Here is a 26586-nt window from a genome sequence, read left to right as displayed (position 1 = left end):
GAACTAAAAATAGATAGACTAGTCCAACATGTTTAGAAAAGAAAATAAAGCTGTGCCAAAACAAAATTGTAGAAATAAAGGTAAGTTAGGTATAATTTGAAAATAGTGCATGTATTGTTAGTAATGTAGAGTTTAAAGCAGTAAAATGTTATGAGAATAAATAATTAGTGTTAGTAAAAGAAAGAATAATAAATATATATATTATATATATAGTTTGTATAGTCTGTACTAGACTATACAAACAATGAAAATAGCCTGAAAGTACAATTAATCAACAGTGTGTTAAAAAATTATGACGGCTATACTCAAAATGCAACACTGGAATTTATGACATAATGCTTCATTTTTATGTCCAGGTGACAAACATGGGTACAGTAAAAAGATGTTGCAACTAGTTTTTAGGAGGCTGAAACTTGTAATTTAGGAGCCATTATACTATTGAAACCCTATTTTCTAGAAAGGCAGTCTTTTGACAAGACCGACAAAGTCCTTTTTTAAGCTTTTAAGGCATGGCTTTTGATGCATCGATATCGATGCATAGCCTATTCATTCAAACTTTAAGATTTTTTTATTAGTTGTTTGAAGTTAACAATAAATGCAATAGGCAAATTGACAACTTGTTAACAACTCAATAAAATTTAAATCTTACCTTAATCGTTTATGGACTTAAAAACAAAAGCATTGATTTTTAGTATTGTATATTTTTTCATTCAAATTTTGGGAGACCGTTGTTTTGTATAAAAAGAACAAGAACACACATTCAATCAATGTTTTAAATTAAAATGTTGTCCAAAAGTACATCTCAAACAAAGTACAATCTCAAACTGAAGAATGTGATCATCATAGACTTGAAATATACACGAAAAAAACTATGTATATCGGGAAAAGATTTCTGAAAAATATTCCTCAAAACATAAAGATGGAAAATAATATTACCACATTTAAAAGAAAACTAAAAACCTATTTGATTGATTTAGTTTTGTATTCAATAGAGGAACTTGAGTATGTTTAGTACTTTAATATATATATATATATATATATATATATATATATATATATATATGTATGTAATGTATGACACCATTCGATGTACCGTATTGTACAACTAATGAATAAAGAATTATTGATTGATTGATTGATTAAGTATGTTGTGATCTTAGCTGATGAAAACTCTCTAAATAATTAATAGCAGTTTTGATGTGATTATCTCTCATATACTGATAAATGGAATGTGTGCATATTGTACAATGTCCAGTAAAAGATGGTTGGTATTTTAAAGGTAATAGTGAATATCTAGGAAAGAGATAATACACTAAAAATTTACTTAAAGACTACTACATTAATTGATAATACTAATACTAAGAATTGGTAATAATAATTCTTAATTGAGAATTGATTGATAATTTTAATTGAAACACTAAGTTATTAAAATGTTTTGTATTTTTTATATGCTCCAATTTTGTTTATGTTCTGACCACATCCAAGTCCCATTGGTAACAAATTGACAAGGTTCTGTTGTAAATTTGATGTAATTTTTCATTAACAAAGTAGTCATGTTTGTTAAGATAGCAATAATATTTCAATTGATAAGATAGTGTTATCTGTAGATCTGCAATTGCACCTGCTATCAAAAAAGTTATCAGCTGTTTATCAAATAAGAGTGACATCACAGTCGATCAATTGTATTGATATGCTCGTGTTATCTGTTGTTCTCAGTAATCGTCATCAAATTTCATATCAATAGACATTTTTTGTGCTTGGATTAGTTGTAATGAATTAATTTACTATTTTGAGTATGATATCAATAACTGTAGATCTATGTCATTGACACTCGGATGTCATAAGAGAATATATGTCAAATAATAAGAAGTTTAATACAACTCATTTAAGACATAACAATTTTTTCTTTCATACAAAACAACAAGGCTGAGCGTCTGAGTAGCATATCACTCAAGAGGCTGGACAGATTTTATTTCTGTCTGTCTGTCGACACAATGTCACGAAAATGAACAGATTGTTTACACTTTAATGTTTGCATGAAGCTTTATTTTTATATAAGCAACACTGTATATCTAGCGTCCAACTGTATTGTAAGTGATAGATTGGTAAACTACTTGAAATTTATTTGTTATCTATTTATTTATTTGATAGTATAACTATTGCAGATCTAATAACAAAATTACCACTGTCCTCAGGCACATATGTGAAAAGCTGATGGGTCTGATGAAGCCAGAGAAGAACATGACGAATGGCACTACCAACAAAGTGCTCAGCGCTCCAGTTCACCTTGCTTCCATGGCTGCCAACTTAGAGACTGACGTTGACACCATCAAAAGCATTTGGGTCGTACAGAGAGATGATGCTTTGGTTGGTGGAATTTTATGACAGTTCATTTTCTGCAATAGATTTAGTTATGTAAAGCAAAAAATGCTTTAATACAATGTTCAATTTAAAGAATATTATACACATGGATGTTTATTAATTTCTAACAATTCCAATAATGCAAGAGTGGTGTACCTATAATTCTAAAATAGTGGAATAAGTTTTTGAGCTGTGGGTGAATCAGTAAGGAACTTGATAGGTACTGTTGATTGTATTAGTTACATAACGAGATAACTTATGCAATTATGTAAATTGAGGCACTGAAAAAAATGGCCACTCGGACTGCTCTGTGTTTTGTGGAGTGAGATTCTCAGGTTGCTTAGGTGGTAAATATTGATATAGTAACAATTAAAGTTATGTGATGCAGCCCTAGTGTGGACCTCGGAAATAACTAAAATAATCCACCCAACCTCAGCACGCCTTGTTTGTATGAATGATTTATTTCCTATGTGACAGTCAAAGATAGAGGTGAGTGATTCTAAGGTTACAAAGTGGGTCAAGAGTTATTGCAGTAAAAGGGGGAAAAAGTAAAAAGGTTTTATAGAAAGCATAATGTTTTCTTTACAATTGTATTTTAAAACTTATGGCACTTAGTGAATGAATCAATTTCAGTTATCATACAACCAACAGTGTAGTAATGAAACTTTTTTTGATGTGGTGAATTGTGTCCACAGAAAGTGGATGCCAAGAAGTTGGAGAAGGCAGAGGCGAAGCTCCAGCAGAAGCAGGCAATGCGGGCAGACCAGGTAACAAGTCGACCACCGCCAGGTCCTGTGAAGCTGGAGAGTGCAACTGCTTCGCAGGTCACAAGCAAGAAGGAAGCCAAGATGGAGGCTAAGGGTAACAACCGGGCCCAGGACATAAGGATCGATAATTTTGACATTGCCTATGGTGACAAGTGAGTTTTTTACTTTATTGGTTTCATTCAAGATTATTTCCTCTTTTCTTGTATTTATAGTTACCTAAATTTGTAAATGTTTCTGGTTAACACTTTCACTGCCAATATTTCCAGACCTACATGTACAATGCTGCTTGTTTTTGTTTTCAAAAAGAAAATATAAATTAGGAAGTATTAATAAAAAATGTGTGAAATTTATCTGTCTTTGATGCTTATTCCTTCCTCTGCATGGACTAATTTTTAAAAATTGGACTCAATGTTCCTAAATAATACCCAAATAATTAATATGGTTTCCTCCCTAAATGTTTGAAAAGTGTACCATAACACAATTTGTAACAATGAAAACATCGTTTTATCTTATCAATAAATTAAGAAAAAAGGTTTCTTATGAAAAATGTTTAAGCTTTTTTCTTTGCACATTGCAGTTTTGCGCTGCACTGCATACGCAGTACACTATGAATTATTTGAGCAAATGAAATCCAGAGATTAAGAATCTAGAAGCAAAGGAAACATATTTAACAAATAACCATGCCATCAAATGACTTCTAAACTAATTGAAACCGTGTTAAATTCTGTGGTGTCATATGTCATTGTTGACATTCTACACGATTGTGGCCATACTGTCAAATGATGTTGTTAGCAGTGAAAATGTGGGAATTACTGTAGTTGCCTTTCTTGATATCCAGAATTACCATAAACTCCATAAAAATCCACATTCATAGAAATGTAGATTATGTTTATCTTAATCCTTACAAATATTCTTTTTATTTATTCAATATATACGGCAATACACCATTTCACATCTGCATCATAAATAGTCTAACCAAGAAAATAGTCTATATTTATTAATAAAATAATAAATATATTATTATTATTATTTTTTACTTCTGTTAGATTAAATCTATAAGGATTCATTAGTTCCTTGAAATTAATTGACAAGGCATATGTAACCTATTAAATAGTAAGTAATCATTTGGTGTGTGAGGATTAGATAATTCTTAAAACACATTCCTATTCTAGTGACACCTGTTAGTACACCAATATCCAAGACAAACAGCGTTCGTCATAGTGCAATATTGTCACTTTGTGATTAATATAGGCTTACCGTTCCATAACCTCATCCTTGATTTTGCGAGTATAATGATAGGGTCATATTTTATAACAAATGCCATGTTAATTAGAATTGATGTAATAGTCTTTTCTGGCCTCTGCCATTTTATTTACTAAAGCCTGCTGAAAAAATAAATCTGGTTTTGTTGAGACTTTTTGGGAGAACTGTTATTTTTAACTAACATTGTATGTTCATTAGATCTTAACTACTTTTAATAGTAGTAATTTGGTAGTAACAGTGAAGTGCTGTTTGTTTTCAGGGTTTTATTACAAGCAGCTGATCTTGTTTTGGCTTTTGGACGGAGATATGGTCTCTGTGGAAGAAATGGTTTAGGTAAAACGACATTGCTTCGGATGATATCAAGGTTTGTGTTGCTTGTGTAAAAGTTTCTTTGTGTTTTAACCAATATTAGAATTAAATAGTAAATAATTAATTAAATATAACTGCACATTATTTTTATAATTAAATACAAAAATATCAATACTGTAAAAACCAGGTAGATTCAATAAGTTCTTGAATTGATTTAAATATACACCCAGCACTCTCGCCAGTGGGAAATTTGTTTTGTTGGTACTACTCCTGGGGAGAGAATATCTGTAGTGTTGGTAATGCTCAGTTGCATTGTTTACTTGTGGTGGGTGTTTTGGTTTGTCTGCAAGTTAACCTTCTCTGTAAACAAAAAAAAAAAAAAAAATGGTAATTAGTGAACAGCGATCAAACATTAAATTCTATGTTTTGCTTCAAAAGTCACCTAGTGAGACTCTTGGTAACTTCACGTTCATGCTTACTGAGACGAGGCGATGAAGAAGAGTGTGTTTATGAATGGCTCATACGTTTTCGTGAAGGTTGTGTAAGCATTGGAGATGACCCTCAAACATGAGCAAACATGTTTTTTGGAGTGATGAAAACATAAGCGAATATGGCAAGTTGTAGGAACAAACAGGAGACTAACAATTAACAAAACTGTATTTGAGGTATTTGTATTTATCACATGGTAGTGTCCAAAGCATCCTTTAGTATAAATCATAATGCAAACCAAAAATGCTGACTGAACGCAGAGACAATACAATTTTAATGACTGGCGAGTTTATTGATATGGCCAATGCAGATCCGGATTAAAAAAAAAATTGTAACTGGTGACGGAACGTGGTGTTATTTGTATGACCCTCAAACAAAACGTCAGTGCTCTGTATGGAAAACAAAAACATCTCTGAGGAAAAACAAATTTCGTTTAAATGAAAGCAAAAAAAAGTTATGCTGGAAGTGTTTTTCTTTACTAAAAAAAGGTTTAATTCACTACGAGTTCTTTCCAGAGATACAAATAGTAACCAAAGATTATGTAAAAATTCGTAGGCGTTTAAGAGATGCCATCAGGACAAAACACCCCGAAAAATGGGTGGAACAATTGATTTTTGCTTCATTACAATGTCCCTCCATATCTGTGTTAGTTAATCCGTAATTATCTACCTAACAACAGTGTACCACGCTACAACATCCATTATACTCGCCTGACCCGGCACCAGCCAATTTCTTCCTGTTACCATAGTTTAAAACATCGTTGAAGGGAAAATGATTTGCAGATACTTAGGCTGTGAAGAAAACATGGTGACAAAAAAAAAATTAAAGAACTTTTACATAATGATTTTCAAAAGTGTTTTGAATAGCTGTATAAACATTTGAGCAAGTGTGTTGTTTCTGGAGGAGAGTATTTTGAGAGAAAATAGATTTGTAAGTATTTAACTTTAGTAACGAATTCCGAGAACGTTTTGACTCTACCTCGTATTACTACATCTCAGTTTAGTAATGAACAAAAATTAAAATTAATTATTTTTATAAATCATTACATCACGCTTTATAGAAACTAAAAATAAATCTATATTTAATTTCCAGAACAAGAAACCAGAAAATATCCAGTTTTCAAAGTATTAAATATTGGTTATTATGTTTATATATCAATAGATACATGTGTAACTTTAAAAATTTCCTAGCCTTTACATACATACATTCATCCCTCAGTCAGCACCACAACTACAGCATTACAGATCCAACCTGGCCTGGCGGTTGGTTAATCATTTTATAAATAGCTACTGTTTAGTTTTTTAAATCTTTGATTTGGCTCAGAAAATAAAAGTAATGCAAATATTATTTATTCATAAGGATTGTTTTATTAACCCTTTGAGTGCCACAGCGTCGCTAATTTTGACTGTACGAAAAGTGCATAAAGTGCTAGCGTCGCCAATTTTGACGTTTCGTATTTCGATAATATTTTATATAGTACAAGATTATTTTGGCCAAATAACCAGACAGCTGTATTCAATATGTTCCAAAGTATCAATAAATACGAGTTTTATGTTGTTTATCTACTATTTTATCTGTGAAACTTATGTTGTTTGGATACTTATCAAGAAGCCACTATTTTTGGACGAGTTTTCCTTATCGGGGACAAAACAAATTACAGTATTAAAAACAACTGACTTTATTTAACCTATTTTGGAATTTACAAGTTATTACGACAGTCAATGACATCAAAAACTATAAGAACAAACGTTTCATTATTCGAAAATGTCAGGTTATTCGTGTGTCTATTTGGAGACAATTTGGAGATAGGAAGTATGACTCATCGAGTATTTTTCTATTCATTATGGAAGAAGGAACGTATAATGAAGTTTATTTTGATCTCTGATAAGGAAAACTTGTCCAAAAATAGTGGGCTGTGATAATACCGAAGTACCTGTGCGATGATTCTGTCTTCCAGTCACGCGTCGTAGCAGGCGAGTACCGTGTTGCGTAACGGCCTTTCTTGTTGTTTATATGCCGATAAACAGGCATTTGAGTAAATACAAAATAAAATAGTAACTTATACAGAATTTTACTGTATTTCTTTACAAATTAATGTAGTGATTTTAGTTGTGTCCAAGCGAAAAACGTGAATTTTCAGTGTAAATATTATTAGGGTTATTATGTAGTAAATGTAAACTTTTATGTAAATATGTTGACAAGTATTTGTTTCTACATTTACTAATCATATTTATTTCTTTTATATTGATGTTTTATTAGATTTATTGGGAAAACTACATGATTACTAAGTAATTTCTTAACTCTGACAAATGAAGTACAGTTTATAAAATGTCGGTACCAGGCAGCATTTTGTTAATTCATATAATGCCATGTTTTTTGAAATTCTAGAATAAGATATTACACATGGGTTTTATTTAGAATTATATGGCCTTTATCATGGTATAAAGAAAAAAAGTCTTAAAAATACCGTATACACTCAAATTAGGTTGAAACTTAACTTTTTATACAAAAGTAAAACACTTTTCTCATAGATAATGAAGTTTTTATATTTTTATAAATCAAATTTTATTTGTAACGATATGTATCATATTCTGCATTTAATAAGAAAAAAACAACAACAAAATGATGGAAATCTGTTTGGTAGTTACTTTACAATACCTTTTTTCCCAAAAGCTTACAAATATGCAAAAAACAGCGTGGCACTTTATGCATATGCCTTCGCAAAATACCCGTGGCACTCAAAGGGTTAAATAAACTAAGGGATGGTTAATGATTTTATAACTAACTTTTACAGTGATAATTTATAGTTACAAGTATTCTCTATTTTTCTTTATTGTTAACTTTTAATAATATGAACAAACTGAAATAACAATCACAACTATTTTTAATGAACATGTAATGGAATATTAAAAATATATTAATTCAATGTTAAACACAAATTGCATGAATTAAATCAATCTTAATCCTTAAATCGTTAGTTATATTCTGACCAAATTGCAAATATACCTGTATATATATATTTTTTTTTTCAATTTTATTAATGTTTATATTTTGGGATATGTAGGTACTGTATATTACAGCAAAAAATGTTAAAATCTCATTTTATTTGATATGATAAAGTTAATAACAACTTAATAGGTATTGAAATGTATGCAATGTAGACCCAAATACCATTAAAGACAATTGGTGCTGTCTTTTCTAATTACAAAGATAATTATAAAAATTGGGTTATTATTTTACTATCAAAATAGTATAACTGGGTTATATAAGAAACCAATGAACATTTTACCCTAAAAATCTTCTTTGGTGTGATAAACCTCTAAACTTTCATCTGGATGTGGCTGGGTTTTATCTGGTTTGGTTTGGCTAAATTTGCCATTATTTACAAGACACAAAATAAAATACTTTTTACAACACTACAATAATCATGAATTACAGACTAAATGTGGTTAATAAACACAGAAAGTGAACAATCAATAAGTAACTGGTGTTTATAGCCGAATTCTGCACCAGGAGACAATAGAAAATGGGACAGCTGTTGCTATGCGTCTTTCTATGGATCAATAATTGCCTGAAACAGCAATGAAATAACACTTTCTTTAGTCCAAAACTGTGGAAATGAACGTCTGACTACTCTCTATTGGACATTTTCAACAGCTAATACTTTCTTTGTTACTGAGAGAGCGCTCTGTGTCTATAACCGCTGTCATGTGTTAGATATCGACTCTGCTGCTTGCTTAAAATATTAAGAGATAAACTAGTTGCAATTGAAGATAGTTAGGAGGATTATTAAACAGAAATAATTAATAATAACATTTTGAAAATGCAACTTTTATTTAAATATTAGTGAAAATAATATTAATTGTGACATAATAAAATAATTTAAGTTAAATCATTGTAACACAAACTGTTTAATATTCTATAGTTTCATTACTGTATTTTTTTAATTATTTTAAATCAATTAGTTAAACACTACACATTCAATCTAAACACAATTGTTTATTTATACATTTTCTTAAGAAGATTTTTTTAAACCATACCAACGAAGAATAATTGGTGACACATAATGTTGCAGTGGGCAGCTTCGAATACCCTCACATGTGTCCATCCTGCACGTAGAGCAGGAGGTGGTGGGTGACGACACACCAGCGTTACAAAGCGTGCTGGAGTGTGACCTGGCACGTGAAACCCTGCTGCGGCGCGAACAGGAGATCAGTGCGGCCATCAACAGCGGGTGAGTCACCAAAACTAAATTTAGGATATCTCAAATTGAATTTATAGACTTGAAATTTTGCATCAACTTAATTTCTACATAAATAAGATTAATTTGATGATGTTCCATGGGATGTTCATCAGTTTACCTTTTTTCTCTCTAAGACCTTGCAATTAGTCCTTCAGTTTTACTCCTTCAGTTACTTATTCCAAAGTATCTTTTGGGGAGGTTCAGAATATTGGAGTTAATCCATCAAACAGATGTCTCTTTAACCCTTCCCACATGTATAATGGGAAATCTCGTGCGGTTAAATTTGCGCAAAACGTGTATGGCAGGAAATCTCGTCATTTAAGATTTTTGTTAATTGTAGTTTGTAAAACTGGTGGTAGAATGCACTAGAGTGTTGACTGAATGTCATGTGCTCCATTCGTTGTTCTTTGCTTCCTGCTATCGATCCGAAACTGGTTTTTGTAACTACCGACCAGAAGTAGTTGTTTGGACATTTCAGTTTTTCTTTTCTGAAATAATGTCTTCTAAATTAAAATCAATCATGGCCAGTTAGAAAGTGTTATGGACATCAATAATAAAACAGATTTTTCTTGATAATAAAATCAGTTATTCCAGTGTGTATCTTTCAGAACTACATTAAATTTCATAAAAATGTCCAGGACAAGACGATAGATGAGAATGTGGAGAGTCAAAATACTTTTGCTTCTTTCTTAACCCTTTAAAGCCTGGCCATTATATCAATTGATGATCCGAAAATCCCAAGTCATTTTAGACAAAATGTATGAGTTTTGTAAACAACTCATACCTAGGTTATTTTTTTAAGTCATCAAGATAATTCTTGTCTTACACCTTATTAAATGTAGTTAACAGAAATATTGGAAACAAAATAGTATTGTATTTTTTTCATACACATATATATATATATATATATAATATAAAAAAATTATTTCAAGTTTTTTTATGAAAACCATATAGGTAAAAAAAATTGTACACAGAAATATCTGTTCATTTGATGTTAAATTTAATTCTTAATCTAAGGAAACAAAAATTATAGGTCTACTTTATTTACAAGTTGAGTAACATCAATTTTTGTAAAAACAGGTCATTTCTCTTTTTTTAACATTTCTGTGTAAGTAAGTGTAACTTTGAAATTCATAGTACTTAACATAAAACTTAAAACCAAAGTTATTTCTGATAAAATAATTAAAACTGTTTATAGCTCATATATTTAAAAAAAATGTTAATACAATATTTACATCAATAGAAAATGTTTTCAGAAATGTTAAGATAACTATTATTCAAATCATCGTCACTGCCCACATCAACGTCACTTGCTACTAAGTTACTAATTGGTTTATTTTCACTTACGGGAGACTTTGAACAATTCCTTTTACTCATTTCCAAATCAAATAAGTAACAAACTAAAATTTAAATGACAAAATTTATACAGTTTTAATAAAAAAAGCAAGATGGAGTATTCACAACGTGGTGAAATACAGCTGTCTGCGACAGTCAGTTAGCATTTAGCTGAGATGTATTGCAATTTCTCAATCACAGACTGATAAATTACAAAGTCAAAGCTTTAGAAGTAATATATTAGATGCAATACATCTTTGTACACAGGTCTGTGAAATTTCAAAGCATTTAGTAAAATAGGTGGTCAGTAAAATAATAAAAAGTGCATGTCCGAATTATACGGACGTTGGGATTAAAAAGATTAATCGCTCATTCAGATCTTATACTTATATTTTCGTAGTCCCTAAGTGATAGTAATAAAAAAATCATAAGATTTCAGTTCAAAGACAGATGTGAATTTAACTTTTTCAATGATTGGTTGTCAACACGCTGAACTTACAAGATTGTTACTACATGTCTACATAAATCGTAAAACTGAGAGGAAGTTCACAGAATCAATTATTGACATTGCAGGAACACAGACCCGAACCTAAACACAGAGCTGACAGAGGTGTACAGTCAGCTTACAGCTATGGAAGCAGACAAGGCACCAGCCCGTGCCTCTGTCATATTGGCAGGTCTGGGGTTCACTTCGGAGATGCAGCAGAGAAAGACTAAACAGTTCTCAGGTGGTTGGCGCATGCGGCTGGCGTTGGCCCGTGCACTGTTCTCTAGGTAAGTTTCAGTTTTGTTAAAGTTAAGTTTAAGTTGGCTCTGAGTTTAGGCTCTTAGGTACCAAACTAAGTTCTACATCATTGTTGTTTTGTGGTCACTACTCCACTAGAAGAAGCGGGGGCAAGGTAATGCACAATCAAAGAGAGGGTGGAAGTTAAGAATCATAGCGTAAGAGTAACAAAGAAATTCCAGCAGGTATTTCAATAAATCATTTTTAAAACTTAGAAAATATGCCCTTGCATGCCAGAGAAAAAAGTAAAATTTGGAGCTAAATAATTGGTGATTTTTTTTCTCTCTCAGATATTTGAGGCTCAATAACATAACAACAAGAAGGTGTGACAGGTCAAATTACGACATTTAAATATTCGCGGGGAATTAACTGACTGTGACATAAGTAAGTCACATGTTATCGGAATTGAGATTTATTTAATTAATAACGGAGAAATATATTAAACTTTATACGGGAACAAATTTAATTAATTAAAATGAGTCAAACATAACCAAAATTCGTATTTTACAAAAGTACTAAATAAAATTACGCAGAAAAGCCAATTGTGGGATAAAATGACTTGCGTATTGATGACATCAGAAAGCACATGTTGCAAGAAATTTAAATAAAAAAGCTATAGAAAAATAATAAAAGAAAATAGAAAGACTTAAATTGATCAATTATAGTGAACGTGATAAATTTCGATAACTATGAGAAAAGAATTAAATTATATTCAATCGTGAAGATGCTGATTTGAACGGGAGAGGGGATGAGCATTGTTTGAGCCGGTACGCGTGGTTTTAGTGGGAGAATCCTTCTTCTTTCTCTGGACTTGAAGCAGGGAGGACGTGTACTCGTGTAGATCCTCCTGGTACAGTAGTGATGAAATATGAAACTGTACAATAGTGCATTAAAGTTATAATCAGGGATGGGATGTTGCTTTAGTGAACAAATTATCAAAGCAAAGTGAGTACAATTAGACAGTATAATATGAAATAAATTTACATCAAAGTGATTTGCTTTGTCTTTCATTGACTATCCCAGCTACAAAGAAATGTGGTAAGTAAGAAAATAAGCTTTAGCTCAAAGAATATTACTTTCAAAACTTATTAGAATCAAAGTGATTGATGAGAACCCAGTGAATACTTTGTGAACTTTATCATGATATAAATAATCATATTTATCAGAGCCTTCAATAGAGTAATATTCAGTTTGAACCATCATTCAACCTACTTAAAAAACCTGAGATAAATATAGACCCAGTGCTAGTGATATATAACGTGTAGCCTACTTTCACTAACACAAACTACACTTCCAACAACACCACAGACATTGAAGTTTGATCGTTATTTAAATACCGACTTGGAACAATATGACTCAGCCAACAGGGGACTACAACACATGTTAAAAAAGCAGTTTATAAAATTGATCATAAGCAAGTCGCACAACCAACAAGGGGCAGCACACTTAGAAAACCGATTGTGAGCAAATTGGCACAACCAACGTGGGACCTCGATTGTGAGCAAAGGGATAGGGAAGTGCTGGATAACTAGGCTGCCATACAGGAGTTATCTGAACAATTTGTTGAGAACTGTGAGAATAACTGTTGTCAGTGAGTTTGAAACCATTGATGAAATGCTGGAGATTTTTCAGGGCCGAAGTTTCATGTTTACATAACAAATATGAAATTTGGTAAAAAGATTTTTGCCTTTAACATGTGCGCGGACATTTTACATTTCAAAAATAGAGATTTATCCTAGTAGACAGTCTGAGGAACTGTTCTAAGTTCACAACTCTGCAAAAGTTTCACCACACAATTGATTGAGCCTACTACTGAGATTGGGTTAATTGTAAATGTCGCCAATTCTGCGTTTTGTTTATGTTCATTTACGTCAAGTAGCAGAAGACACCACTCATTTTACCTAGTTGTAAAAAGAACCTTTGCATGTGCTTCTGGTGTAACAGGACGTTCAGGGTGTGTAAGTTTGGGGATAGGGGTCATCTCTTGTTGAGGTTTCATGAGGAGCGATAACTGCCACTATGTCAGTCATGTCACCTTAGAAGAGATCAGTTCCTGCCTCTTCCAGTCAAAGCAGGAAGGAGACAGGACTCCCTCATGTTTAGGGGCTAGCAACAGTCCTTAAGAGACCTCCACCCACTTCGGCAGTAAACTAGACCAACCCCTTTACCCCAATATCTCAACATTTGTAGTTAGTAATGTGTTGCTCATGGACATCCATGAGGTTGCTCAGATGTAAGTGACACATCTGTTTTTGCTTTACCCAGTGTATGTTGAATTGGAAGGTATACACCAGCCAAAAGTGAACCCTCCTAGGGAACTGTGTTTGTATTACTGAGAGAGTAATTGTTTGTTAGTCTAGTGAAGATTGAAAAGGAAAACGTATTGGAAAAGGAAAATGGACGTATTGGACGTAAGGAAAACGTTCTTTTTACTAACATATAACAATAGTAAATGTCTGAAATACTGTTATCATCTCTGAGTTGTGATGCAATACAAATACTATTGGTATAATCTGTGGTTTTCTATTGATTTTGCGATTTTGTTGACACGTGTAATGTTGTAGGCCAGACCTATTGTTGCTTGATGAGCCGACCAACATGTTGGACATCAAGGCAATCATCTGGCTTGAGAACTACCTGCAGAATTGGCCCACCACACTGCTGGTGGTCTCCCACGACCGACACTTCCTGGACACCGTGCCCACCGACATACTCCACCTTCACTCTCAGGTAACTCATACTACCTTCACGTCTCCTACCAATGACATTGAGCTAGGAGTGTGTTACGTAACAGAAGTTTGTTGGAGACAGCGCCTGCTGGTGACGTATTCTTGAAGTGAAACAACATATAAGAGCCATGTGAAGTTACCAAGTTGATTTCTAACTTTGACAGCGCACCGATACCTCGTAGAATACAAGGACGCCCCTGTATCCTCTTACTAAATTAACCTAAAATAATAAAATGAAATGAATAATATTGTGAAAATCTTTCATTTAGAAATGAGATTTTTAGAGAACCAGTGTCATTCTACGTGTAGTCTGTTGACACTTAGCGTATTCACATCAGGTTTATTTTAATTACATTTCAAACGATTTAGGTATTTAAAACTTTTTTACTTATGCTCCTAAAATTATATTTTGGATATACGTTAATAATGTGACTTTTTACAAGGTGCATTACAAAATCCTTGGTATATAATGTCTTATTGTGTAATAACTGTTTTCAATGAGAGCGGTTTACATGTTGTTATTGCACTAAATTACCATCGGAGTTAACTACTTGTAATATTAAATATAATCTGGTGAGAATCTTAGTTATGACAAACCATTATTTATGGTGTACGTGTATGAAAGTTATTTATTTATTATTATTAAGATTTTTATTGTCGGAATCTGAATTTGTCATGCTTTATGAAACCTTAGTCACATAAAATATGTTTACTTACTACTTACCTTGAATAAAATTAACCATTAGGTTCTTATGACATGTTTAGTTGTATAAATATAGTTCTGAAATTTACCACTACAGAGTAAGTTCTAAATATCACAATGTACACTGATCACAATTTATTGTTAAATGAGTTAAGAGAAGAGTGAGCGTTCAAAATGTTTACTTTATAGGTATTTGTATTATTACTGAATTAACGGTTCTGAATAGATTTTAGCAATAGACCAGGCTCTTTGGTATGACAACAATACATTACACTGCTATTGGTTATTGTTCAGCAGTTTTCTTTTGTGTCGCTTCATATACTTTTGTATCACTAGCCTTGATTTTGGCATTGCCATTAATTAAATTGATCAACAGAAGATACTATAATATTATGCAATTACTAAAGAGATTAAAACCAGATAATAGATCCCAAATAATTGTTTAATTGTCATTAATTAATTTAACATTTTTGCTAATTCTGAATGCGCCTCTTTTAATTTAAAGTGTAGAGACAATTTATAATAAGTGCTTGTAAACCAAGCAAAACTAACCTGCCACTACAGGGTTTTTAGCTGCCAGCTCCAGGGTTAACTCTTAATCTCTTGCTGTTTGTCATACATTTTCTGTTTCATTTTATCTGGAGTAAATAAAAAAAAAATATGGATGAATATAACAACATATATAAAGGCAATGTTAAGTTATTTTTAGAGTTCATTCACATTAGCCACTTTTGTTTCCTTTCAATTGGACACCCTGTGTAACTGTAAATGTTTTGGAGTAAGTGGAAATCACTTCCTGGTTGTTGCAGAGGATAGAAGCTTACCGAGGAAACTATGAGGTGTTTGACAAGACTAAGACAGAGAAACTAAAGAATCAACAGCGAGAGTTCGAGGCGCAACAGCAACATCGAGCGCATGTACAGGAGTTTATTGATCGCTTCCGATATAATGCCAATCGTGCCTCTAGTGTTCAGAGCAAGATTAAGATGTTAGAGAAATTGTGAGTAGCCCTGTATCTTGTTTGCCGACTTCAATACACCTCTGAAACACAGTATTTTTTTATTTAGTAGTATTTTTTTATATATTAAAATTTTAATTTTAATTGTGGTTTATGGTTATTTTAAACTATGGTTGGTTGTGAGGACCCTATTGTATTTCAAAGCATTTTTATTTTAGTAAAGAACAATTTTTCAACAAAACTTTATTAGAAATTAGTTTGATCCATTTCTGTACTCTGTCCCTGAACTTTGATAAATGTTTAGGTATTGTTCTTGAATCATAGGAAATTAAAATAATGTTTTAAACTCCATAGTTCTTTGCAAAAATTTGTTTTTTATTTTGCTTCTAAACTGTCAATTAAAAAAAGATTTGCCGTAGTTTGCTGACATTTTTATGGATCCGTAATTGACGTATTGTAAAAGAGATATCATTTTCAAATAGTGTACACTTTTAAACTGACAGTTATTTAAAACAATCGAAATAAAATAACTTTAACATTAGTAATTCCTGCACTCCATATGACTCAATATCGTGAGACAAAAAAGATGATAAAAACAAGCCTCACCTTAGGAATTCTTGCTCAAAATTCTTAAATTCAAAACACGGCATCAGTAAGTAATGGAATGTGCCATAGGTTAAGGTAAAAGTTGGAAGCAAAACTGAATCTCTTTGTGAGCAATAGGAACCGTGTTAAAGGTAAAAAAACAAACAAAAAAACAGTCATATACAAGAAACCATTAGTATTAAGTTTTTTAGGAACACATTGTTTACAAGGTTTTCTACAAGTGTTGATTGCAATGGAAAAGCATCATTTTAGCTTCAGTGTCATTAGATCTATATTTCACTAAGATCAGAAACTAAACCTTGATAACATTTATTATCTAAACCAGTGTAGGTGAATTTAGGTAGAGAACCTAATACAGGAATGAAAAGTCTTACTTTAATAATTAATTATTACCACTAAAAGTATGAATGAATAATAAATAAATATTTATTTTCCAACATTTACATTCATTTTTACAATAAATGAAAAACTTAGGAAGTCACTGACCAAAAACAAGTAGCTGGTCAGTGTAACAGATAAAAAAAACACAAATAAACAGTTTATAGCTTGCTCTCACATAAAAAAAGTCAAACGCGTCGTCTGCACAATACTACAACTAAAATAAATACGTATAGCAGACTTTTATACAATATAGAGTGATGAAAACTCTTGACATGAAATATAATAACATTTATGTACGTCAGGCCAGAACTGAAGCCGGTAGAGAAGGAAGTAGAAGTGGTGCTGAAGTTCCCTGAAGTCGAAGCTCTCTCACCGCCAATCTTGCAGCTTAATGAAGTTTGTTTCTCGTATGTCGAAGGGAAACCAATCCTGTCACAAATCAACCTGGGGGCCACTCTTGAATCCAGGATATGTATAGTGAGTCCAGTTGTTTAAAAATATATATATATATTTAAATCCCATAACAATTTTATTAGTGATTAGAGTTACATCACACTTAAGCCAAAACTGAACCCTTTGAATGCTATAATCTCAGAAGTATAATGACTAGTCTTGACCCTTTGAACCCCAGGCGACGAAATATCGTCGCCGAGAAGATATGCGAAGATCCCCGCGGCGACGATGTATCGTCGCCAATGAAGTTGCGAGAATCCCCGGGCGACGTAATATCGTCGCCATGGTATATGCGTTTAATATATATTTATTTTAAATCGTAAAATACTTATTTTATGAGTATTAATACATATTTATATGTATTTTATTAAAATACAAAATCGTAAGTACCAACAATTTTGACTATTTATTTATTTAGGTAATATCAGTGATTTTTGTGTTGTACGCCTAGAGGTTTTTACAAGTCGCATACTTTTATATAAAAATTCAAAAAAAGTTTATTTTTAGAGATATCAATATAATTTTTTTTTGAACATACACAAAACTAAATTTAGAAAAATAAAATGTGGGTGCCCATGGTAAAAATATTTCTTATTTTTTAATTAAAAAATCTTAAAATCAATTTTTTTGCCTAAAAATCTATATACATATATTTTAAAATTATTTTAATGCTGTTAAACATTTTTTTATACTTCAGACTAATCTTTTTCTGTGTATACAATTTCATTCTGGACATTTTGGTGTGTAATACAAGACAATAGCATAAAAAATAGCAAAAGTATTAATTTTTTACAAACAGTATGCAAAACAGCTGTTTCTGATCCGGGGATTCTCGGTAGTTCTTAGGTCAAATGATTTTGGTACGTTTTTTCCACCATCAATATTTTGGTCTGGGGTTCAAAGGGTTAATAACCATTTATAGCAAGATATGCCACATACTATGTTTTCAATATCTAGTACTCAAAATTGATACTTGAAGGCAAAGCAAATAAATGTTGCTGTCTATTGTCAAATCTATCTAGGAGTATTCATGAGTCAATAATAATTATTTATTTGTTTTATTCTTTCATATTTGCTGTGCTTTTAACACTTTCATAATGAGTAAACCTACACCCATTAAATATAGTGTATGTTTTATACTCTAGCTTTGATATTCCTGTTCACTCGTTAGTCATAGTCAAACCACTTTATTCGACAATATGTACAAGGTACAAAGAATAGCGTCAGTACAATAAAACTAAATATATACTAATATAAATAAAAAATTGTAACATTAGTTCATTCAAATGATAATAATTACATCTTAACAATTTATCTTCAATTCTTCAAAAGAATATAAAGACAAATTAGTTAAATAATCCTGTACTTCTTTTTAAAATTTTCACAAATCTGTTAAATTTTGTTGGTAAATTATGTAAATATCTCAAGCCTCACGTTGAGATCAGTATGTTGTAGAACTTAGTAAAAAAAACTTGTATTGGTTATTAACATTATCACGTCTAATCCAGATGAATTGGACTTTGGTAATTTTGTTCTTAAGATACAAAAATAATTGTAAATATTTTTAGTTTTTACAAAATTTGTATTTTTCTATTTTTCTTTTATGACTTAGTTGTTGTAGATTTTGTGTGGCTTGATCAATACCAAATCTATATTCCTGAATTTCTCGATTTCAAATAGTGCTGATATATTAGTTAGTATGAATTTGTCTTTAGATTCACCAGTTTCAGCAGTACAGGGTGAGGCAGACCACCAGTCTGCAATGTATAACAGCTGAACCTAAAACCTTACCTTCTTTGTTCTATTGAAAACCCTCATATTTTGACCCCAAAGAGTTTGGGAAAATAATTTTTAATGCCCAAAAATAACACAATAAGGCACTTTGGGGAAGGGCTAACTTTTTTAAGATTTTCAAATGTAAAGGTTGGTCGAGCCATACCTTATTTTAAAGTTCTCTCTATTCACTGGTCATTAATTTTTTTAAATATATTTTGCTTCTTGTACATAGTGTGGTACAAAATGTCAAAGTTGTAGCTCATTTAAAAGTTCCTCTATTTACTGAATTTATTTTTAGAAAATTCGTCCACCTATCCATGAAAAGGTTAATATAGAAACGAGAGACGTGAAGTAATAGCTACATACAGTACAAGAGCCGTCATGAATTATTTTGTTTTTAATGAGAAACACACAATTAGTTATATGTACAAGTCATTCATGGGAAAAAAAATAATTGAGAAGCATATTTAATCCATATCTCCGTTTGATGAATTCACATATTTATAATCAGTGATATGTGCAAAGTAATATGAATTATATTTCAGATGAAGATTACTTTAAGTTTTTATGTATTAATAATTGAAAGGATTGCTCTATGCTGTATTAGAGTTAACTGTAATGCACAGTTTGGTATTAAGTCGTACGTAACTGGTGCGTAGGTTGGAGACAATGGTGCTGGTAAGACAACACTCCTCAAGATTATTATGGGTATCTTGAGTCCCACAAGCGGGTCCAGACATGTCCACCGTAACCTCAAGTTTGGCTACTTCAGTCAGCACCACGTAGACCAGCTGGAGATGAATGTGTCATCAGTCGAACTGCTTCAGACTAGCTTTCCAGGTATTTATCTAACTAAAACTATTCATTTGTTGTAATTTAACAAGTAGCATATACTTACTTTAAAATAAATTACAGTCCAGCACGGTATGTTCGCAATAATTTAGATAACATATTACGTATTATTTATTCCAAAAAGTTTCATTGAAATTCCACTTAACATTCACTTGTGGTCAATACTCAATCATCACACTAGATAAAAACATTGCATATTCAGTATACAGGGTGATTCATGAAGTTCTCTCCCCCACTTCTACAGCACATTGTACTAGTAAAAATAATGAAAAAATGTTATATAAACATAGGTCCGAAAACGCTTCGTTAGCGAGTTACAGCTAGCGAAAGATTTCGCCTGAATTCCTGGGTAAAGAGTAAAATAAAAGCCATACTGAACTTTTGGAAAGGTTAATTAAGTAAGAAATATCGTGGATTCTTATGTATTTTTACCTGATAAAGCTAATAAAATAGGTTTCAAAACTGTACCTGTAGTAGTTTTTGAGGGATTCAGGGTTTAAATGCAAAACATTGGGGCACGAAACAATGTTTTTTTAAGTTTGATGTACAATAACTTTGTTAAATTGGTAATAAATACATAAAATCAACAAACATTAATTGTAGAGAATTTAATTCTGAGAAAATTGATATAATCAAAGTCTAAAATAAAACAGAAAGAAGTACCAAAAAATCGATTTTATTCAGTATAATACATTACTAGCTGTAAAGAAATACCGTACGGTATTTAGTTAAAATAAAACAAAAACAAAATGTTTGTTCCTTAATGATGAGATAAATTGAGAAAACAAGATTAACTGTTAAATAAATTTGTTTGTAAATAAAAATATCATGTTTTTATTACGTTGCATTTTTTTTTAATAAAAATTTACATCAAATGTTCGAAAATAAATGAAGCAAACATTTTCCCATTATTGTTTACTAATCATCGAAATGTAGTTTTTTGTTTTATAATTTCTAATTGGTAACGCACGAATAACAGCTGATCAACAATGGTAATTCTGTACTGTTACGTTAAGAACTGTGTATTAGTGGTGTTTTGCAAGCTACAGCAGGAGATCGGGTTTCTGTGAATCGTGTTATTAAATGCAATTTTTCTGTGAGTTATAATTCGATTGTTTATTCAACGAAAAAATGCCTTACTTATTTACATCAGAGGAATACGCTGATATGGTTTTTATTTTGGGTTACTGTAAATGGTAATGCTAGAGCTGCTGTAGAAGAATATGAACTACGTTACCCTAATAGGAGGATTCCAGATACCAAAACAATTTCAGGAACTTTTCGTAACTCTTCGGGAAACAGGATCACTACCAAGTACTAGAACCAATTATGAACGAGCTGTCCAACTTGATGATGATATTGTTATTAATGCTGTTCATCGCAGTCCAGGTGTAAGTACACGACGTATTTCTAGGCGGATAGGAGGTTTCGCAGTCAACGGTGTGGAGGTCACTTAATTCGAAACAAATTTTATCCGTTTCATAAACAAAAGGTTCAACATCTACAGCTAGGGGATGGTCCGCTTCGCTTGGAGTTTTGCAACTTTTTGAATATTAATAATCAACTCTACAAGCGTATTTTGTTTACGGATGAGGCACAATTCACTCGGGATGGTGTCAATAACTTGCACAATGAACACTCATGGGCAGAAAGAAAATCCACATGAGGTAGTGGAACAGAAACTTTCAACACCGATTTAGCGTCAATGTCTGGTATGGCCTTTTTGCACAATCGGCCGACCTTTCATATTACCTGGACGCCTAAATGCTGAGTTTCTATTTGCATTTCCTTCAAGAAGAGTTGCCGCAGCTGTTAGAGAATGTTCCTTTACATCTCAGACAAAATTTGTACTTCCAGCATGACGGAGCACCTCCCCACTTTTCACGTGCCGTTTCCTGCTTACTTAAATCATCAATTTCCTGGACACTGGATTGGTCGTGGAGGGCCTCACCCTTGGCCACAAAAGATCACCAGATCTATCTCCATTGGATTATTGCATCTGAGGATGGATGAAAAGACATTGTATACAAGACAAAAGTGAATTCTCGTGATGAATTAATTGCCCGTATTATGGATTTCGGCTGTGCAGATACAGGGAAGTCCTGAAAAATTAAGAAACGCAACAAAAAGCAATACGCAAACGTGCTGCAAAATGTATTGATAATGATGGCCTCATTTTCGAACATCTATTATAAAAAGTGTGCGTAACGGTTGGCCCCAACCTGATTAATTTTGCTTTAAAACTAGTAATGTATTATACTGAATAAAATAGATTTTTTGGTACTTATTTCTGTTTTATTTTAGACTTTGATTATATCAAATTTTCTCAGAATTAAATTCTCTACAATTAATGTTTGTTGATTTTATGTATTTATTACCAATTTAACAAAGTTATTGTACATCAAACTTAAAAAAAACATTGTTTCGTGCCCCAATTGTTTGCATTTAACCCTGAATCCCTCAAAAAACTACTACAGGTACAGTTTCTGAAACCTATTTTATTAGCTTTATCAGGTAAAAATACATAAGAATCCACGATATTTCTTACTTAATTAACCTTTCCAAAAGTTCAGTATGGCTTTATTTTTACTCTTTACCCAGGAATTCAGGGCGAAATCTTTCGCTAGCTGTAACTCGCTAACGAAGCGTTTTCGGACCTATGTTTATATAACATTTTTTCATTATTTTTACTAGTACAATGTGCTGTAGAAGTGGAGGGAGAACTTCATGAATCACCCTGTATAAAAACAGTGTTATTTATTTTTTTGCATCATTCAATTTATAAAAACAGTGTGTTATTATTGTATTGAACCTAAATTGTATTTGAATTTACAAGGAACTAATCCTATTATTTATACCAAGAAATGAACATGTGTTTTGTTTGTAGGTAAACCAGTAGAGGAATACAGGAGGCAGCTGGGGTCATTCGGTGTGTCCGGAGATCTGGCTCTGCAGACCGTGGCGTCGCTGTCGGGAGGGCAGAAGTCTCGGGTGGCCTTCGCTAGGATGTGTATGGCCTGTCCGAACTTCCTAGTCCTGGACGAGCCCACCAATCATCTGGACATTGAGACCATAGAGGCGCTGGGGAAGGCTATCAACAAGTATACGGTGAGCTAGAGTGGCTTCACTGATAGCACTATTAATACTATTGATAGGTATTACGTAGTAAATTAAGAAGATATTACGTGTTATCTAATCGGAAAACTGTATATATTTATAAAATTACATTACAATTAGATTTTTGGTTTTTTTCAAACAATGACTGGATTATATTACATAAGACCTCATTGGCCTTTATTGAAGTTCTGGATTTAGTAATAATTTATCACAACAATTTTAATTTGGTGTATATATTAGAACAATCTGTAATATTCTATCGATACCAGCTGCAATATACAAACCTAACAGTTTAGAATTATTAATTTATATTGTTGTTCTGTATAAAACTCCTTGTTTATTCCCTTATTTCATTCTGATTACTATACTCTTTAAAATGTGGACAGAATACAATTGCGGAAAATCTCTTATCTTTTGCTCATGTGATCAATAATTCAATCAATCAATCAAAACAAGTTCATTCATAATGCGTGCAATATGCACATAATGTACTAAAAGACTATATCTAAAATTAAAACGTTATTTTTCATGTCAAATTATGGACCTAAAGTGAATTACTTTACTATCGAAAAAATCATCTGTATCGTAAATTTATTAATTATTAATGTCCTTGGTTTGAGTAATTTTCATTTATGTAACATTTCAAAAAGAACGTCAACGCTTTTTCACATTTGTTCTATGCACTACATTCCTATATTCACACCAAATGTTGTTTGTTGTTTTGTAAAATATGTACTTGTTTTCTTCTCAACGAGACTGGCATTTTTGCTTTATTGAATAGCAATGTTTGGGATTATCAAAATTAACTAACTTACCAGTTTCAAATTGCTGGCGTGGGAGATCAATTCTTTTATCTTTATTTTACCTAATTATCAATAGCTTTGAGAGTTGGTACATTCATTTTCTTTAATTAGTGTTTGATGAATAATTTTAAAGGATAATTGTATTGTTAAAATTTGCCATCGTAAAAGTATTACTACTTTTTGTGGCATGTTTTTCGTAACATATATAGTTCTTTAATTTTTTAAATTTAAAATAGAGAATGATCCTGTGATTTCATATCTTGCACAAAACTACATCTGCACGGTTAGACTTGGAGTTGTACAAGTGATATATGTTCATGTAGGGTGGTGTGATTCTGGTATCCCACGACGAGAGGCTGATCAGGATGGTCTGCAAGGAGCTGTGGGTGTGTGGCCAGGGTTCTGTGAAGAGTGTGGAGGGTGGGTTCGATGAGTACCGCAGGATAGTGGAGCGAGAACTAGCCGAAGTTGGGACGAAGTGAGACGGCAGCTGGCTTCCTCTCACTGAATCTGTTGTGAGTACCTTTTACTGTTTCACTAGATAAAAGTGGTGGTTAACAGTGATAAGAGAGTCACAAAAATCAAAAGTAATTTAAAAAGGGAATTAACTCTTGCAATGGTACAGTAGATGTAACTTAGCTATAGAGTTAGATTCAATATAAAACAGCATTTGCCATTTTTTCCAAAAGCTTTACAAGTTGGATCACACTTCTGTAATAAAATTCTATTTAAAGTCCGTACTTTGTTTAATTAATTGCTGTAGGTGTGCAGACTACACAGTCTAATGTTTGTGAAGAGTTAGTCTGATTTTGTACCCTCAGTATTTTATTTTATTATTACACAATCTTTATGGTACATTTCTTAAACATACCACTGATCTTCTTTAGGGGGTTTCATATTAACACAACAAATATTTTATTTATATGAAAACGATCATTTTTAGCAAATGTTTTTTAGAAATCCTAAATCCCCTTTAAAATAATGCAAACAAAATCTGTATTAGGTATATACACTTTAGATATAAACTGCGAAAATTTAATTTAGTCTGAAAATGGTACAAAAGCTTTCTTATCTTGAGTAAAACCAATTGTATCATTAAACTTTGTTTTTTTTTTTCATAGCTAAGCTAATATATACATTCTATTGTCTAAATTTTTTAAAGAAATTTTAAACCATTTCCGTTATTCTTGTTAATAATTCTAGCTAGTATTTAGACCTACATACCAGCTGTATAAGAAGTTTCCCTCGCAATAATGTACTCAAAAATTTTTCTTAGTTTACAATATTAATCCATTTGTTTACAAAATCGAAAGTACTATTTCTGGAAAGTTTAATCAGCGATTGGAGGGTAAAATTCAATTAATTTTGTACCAGTTGAAATGATACAATCTCTATTTTAGGTCAATTTAATTATTTAGGGATTAATAGATAGATTAGAATGGAGAGGTTTGTTTATGTTTTGATTGTTTACCATGTTGTTCACGGTCAGACATATAGTGAACTCACCTATTTTGATGTTACTGGTGAGGTGAATTGAACTCAATTGAGTTTGTTGTTACAGACGGCTGTGATGGAGGGCAGGAGGATACTGAAGCACGAACTCAGCACACGTTGTTGATATTATGATATAATAAAGAGTTTTCTATAATTTATTTGTTTTATTAGCATCTAAGAGTATATAAATTTGTATTTGTATCAATAAACTTATGTACAGTTCAAAAGTTTTTAATTGATCTCCTGTAATTTATTTTTCTCTCAAATTAGTTCTTTATATTACTTTAACAATTCGTTATTTCAAAAATAAATTGAGTGATGATTTTACATCAAATTAATCTCTAAAACATAAATTGAATCAGTGGTCTCAGATTTTGATGAAACTTGGCCTGCTTGCTCCTATTATGAAATGATTACCAATTCCAAATTTTAGTGATTATCTCAAATAGTAAAGGGATATTTTACAGCCTGTTCAAGATTCTGAATTTCTAATTTTTAATTAACACCTTCAAGCAAATCTGTTCAAAACGTTTTTTATTCAAGAGTATATTGGCATGCAGTCGCAGTATCAGACTAGTCCCTCATAATTATTGTAATCAGAACCTATAATTGGTACAAAGTACTATATCAATTAATAAATCTTAAGCATTTATGATACTACATAATGATCTCTATGGTAAATTTGAATATATTATGTTGTAGTTTAAATATTAAATTAAAATAAGATATAATTAAAAACCATAATTTTATCAATATATATATATATATATATATATAATATATATATATATATATATATATAAACAAAAAAGTTAAAATAATTTTAAATCATTATTTTTGTATAAACATGTTTATTTCCTGAATATTTAAACGAAAGCACATAAACGTAATGATAAATATTACCAACACTATGAATTTTGTTTGTAAATGCCTACGAAAATAGCAAGAAGATGGTTGTGTTTGCAGCAAGTTATATACATTAATTACTTGCTGTATTATTATTGTTAATCCTCAGTTTACTTCCTGTTACTCTTGCTGGGCCAAACGGCACGATGACGAGCTCAGGTCACAAAAGCGATCTGCTTTTAAGTTTCCCTCCAAATAGTTCTATTAATGTCTGATAGATCGGGCGATCGTCTTCACTTTGTCAACTAAGAATGTTT

The 26586-nt window shown here is 31.7% G+C and overlaps 1 protein-coding gene across 1 annotated transcript in view; it reads left to right on the top strand.

Moving 5' to 3' along the window:
* LOC124366080 (ATP-binding cassette sub-family F member 3) overlaps positions 1-25650 on the top strand; it is a 30489-nt gene extending 4839 nt beyond the window's left edge. Inside the window, exons 3-14 of the mRNA XM_046822309.1 lie at positions 2196-2367; positions 3057-3280; positions 4651-4755; positions 9265-9423; positions 11341-11541; positions 14116-14281; positions 15793-15983; positions 17231-17405; positions 19817-19997; positions 22897-23117; positions 24253-24444; positions 25491-25650. Coding sequence (XP_046678265.1) covers positions 2196-2367; positions 3057-3280; positions 4651-4755; positions 9265-9423; positions 11341-11541; positions 14116-14281; positions 15793-15983; positions 17231-17405; positions 19817-19997; positions 22897-23117; positions 24253-24411 — 1954 coding nt within the window. The 3' untranslated portion in view covers positions 24412-24444; positions 25491-25650. The remainder of the gene's footprint in view (positions 1-2195; positions 2368-3056; positions 3281-4650; positions 4756-9264; positions 9424-11340; positions 11542-14115; positions 14282-15792; positions 15984-17230; positions 17406-19816; positions 19998-22896; positions 23118-24252; positions 24445-25490) is intronic.
* The last annotated feature ends 936 nt before the right edge of the window (positions 25651-26586 follow it).

The sequence above is a fragment of the Homalodisca vitripennis genome, chromosome 7, assembly GCF_021130785.1.
Source record: "Homalodisca vitripennis isolate AUS2020 chromosome 7, UT_GWSS_2.1, whole genome shotgun sequence".
Taxonomy (NCBI): Eukaryota; Metazoa; Arthropoda; class Insecta; order Hemiptera; family Cicadellidae; genus Homalodisca; species Homalodisca vitripennis.
This window is presented reverse-complemented; position numbering and strand designations above follow the sequence as displayed.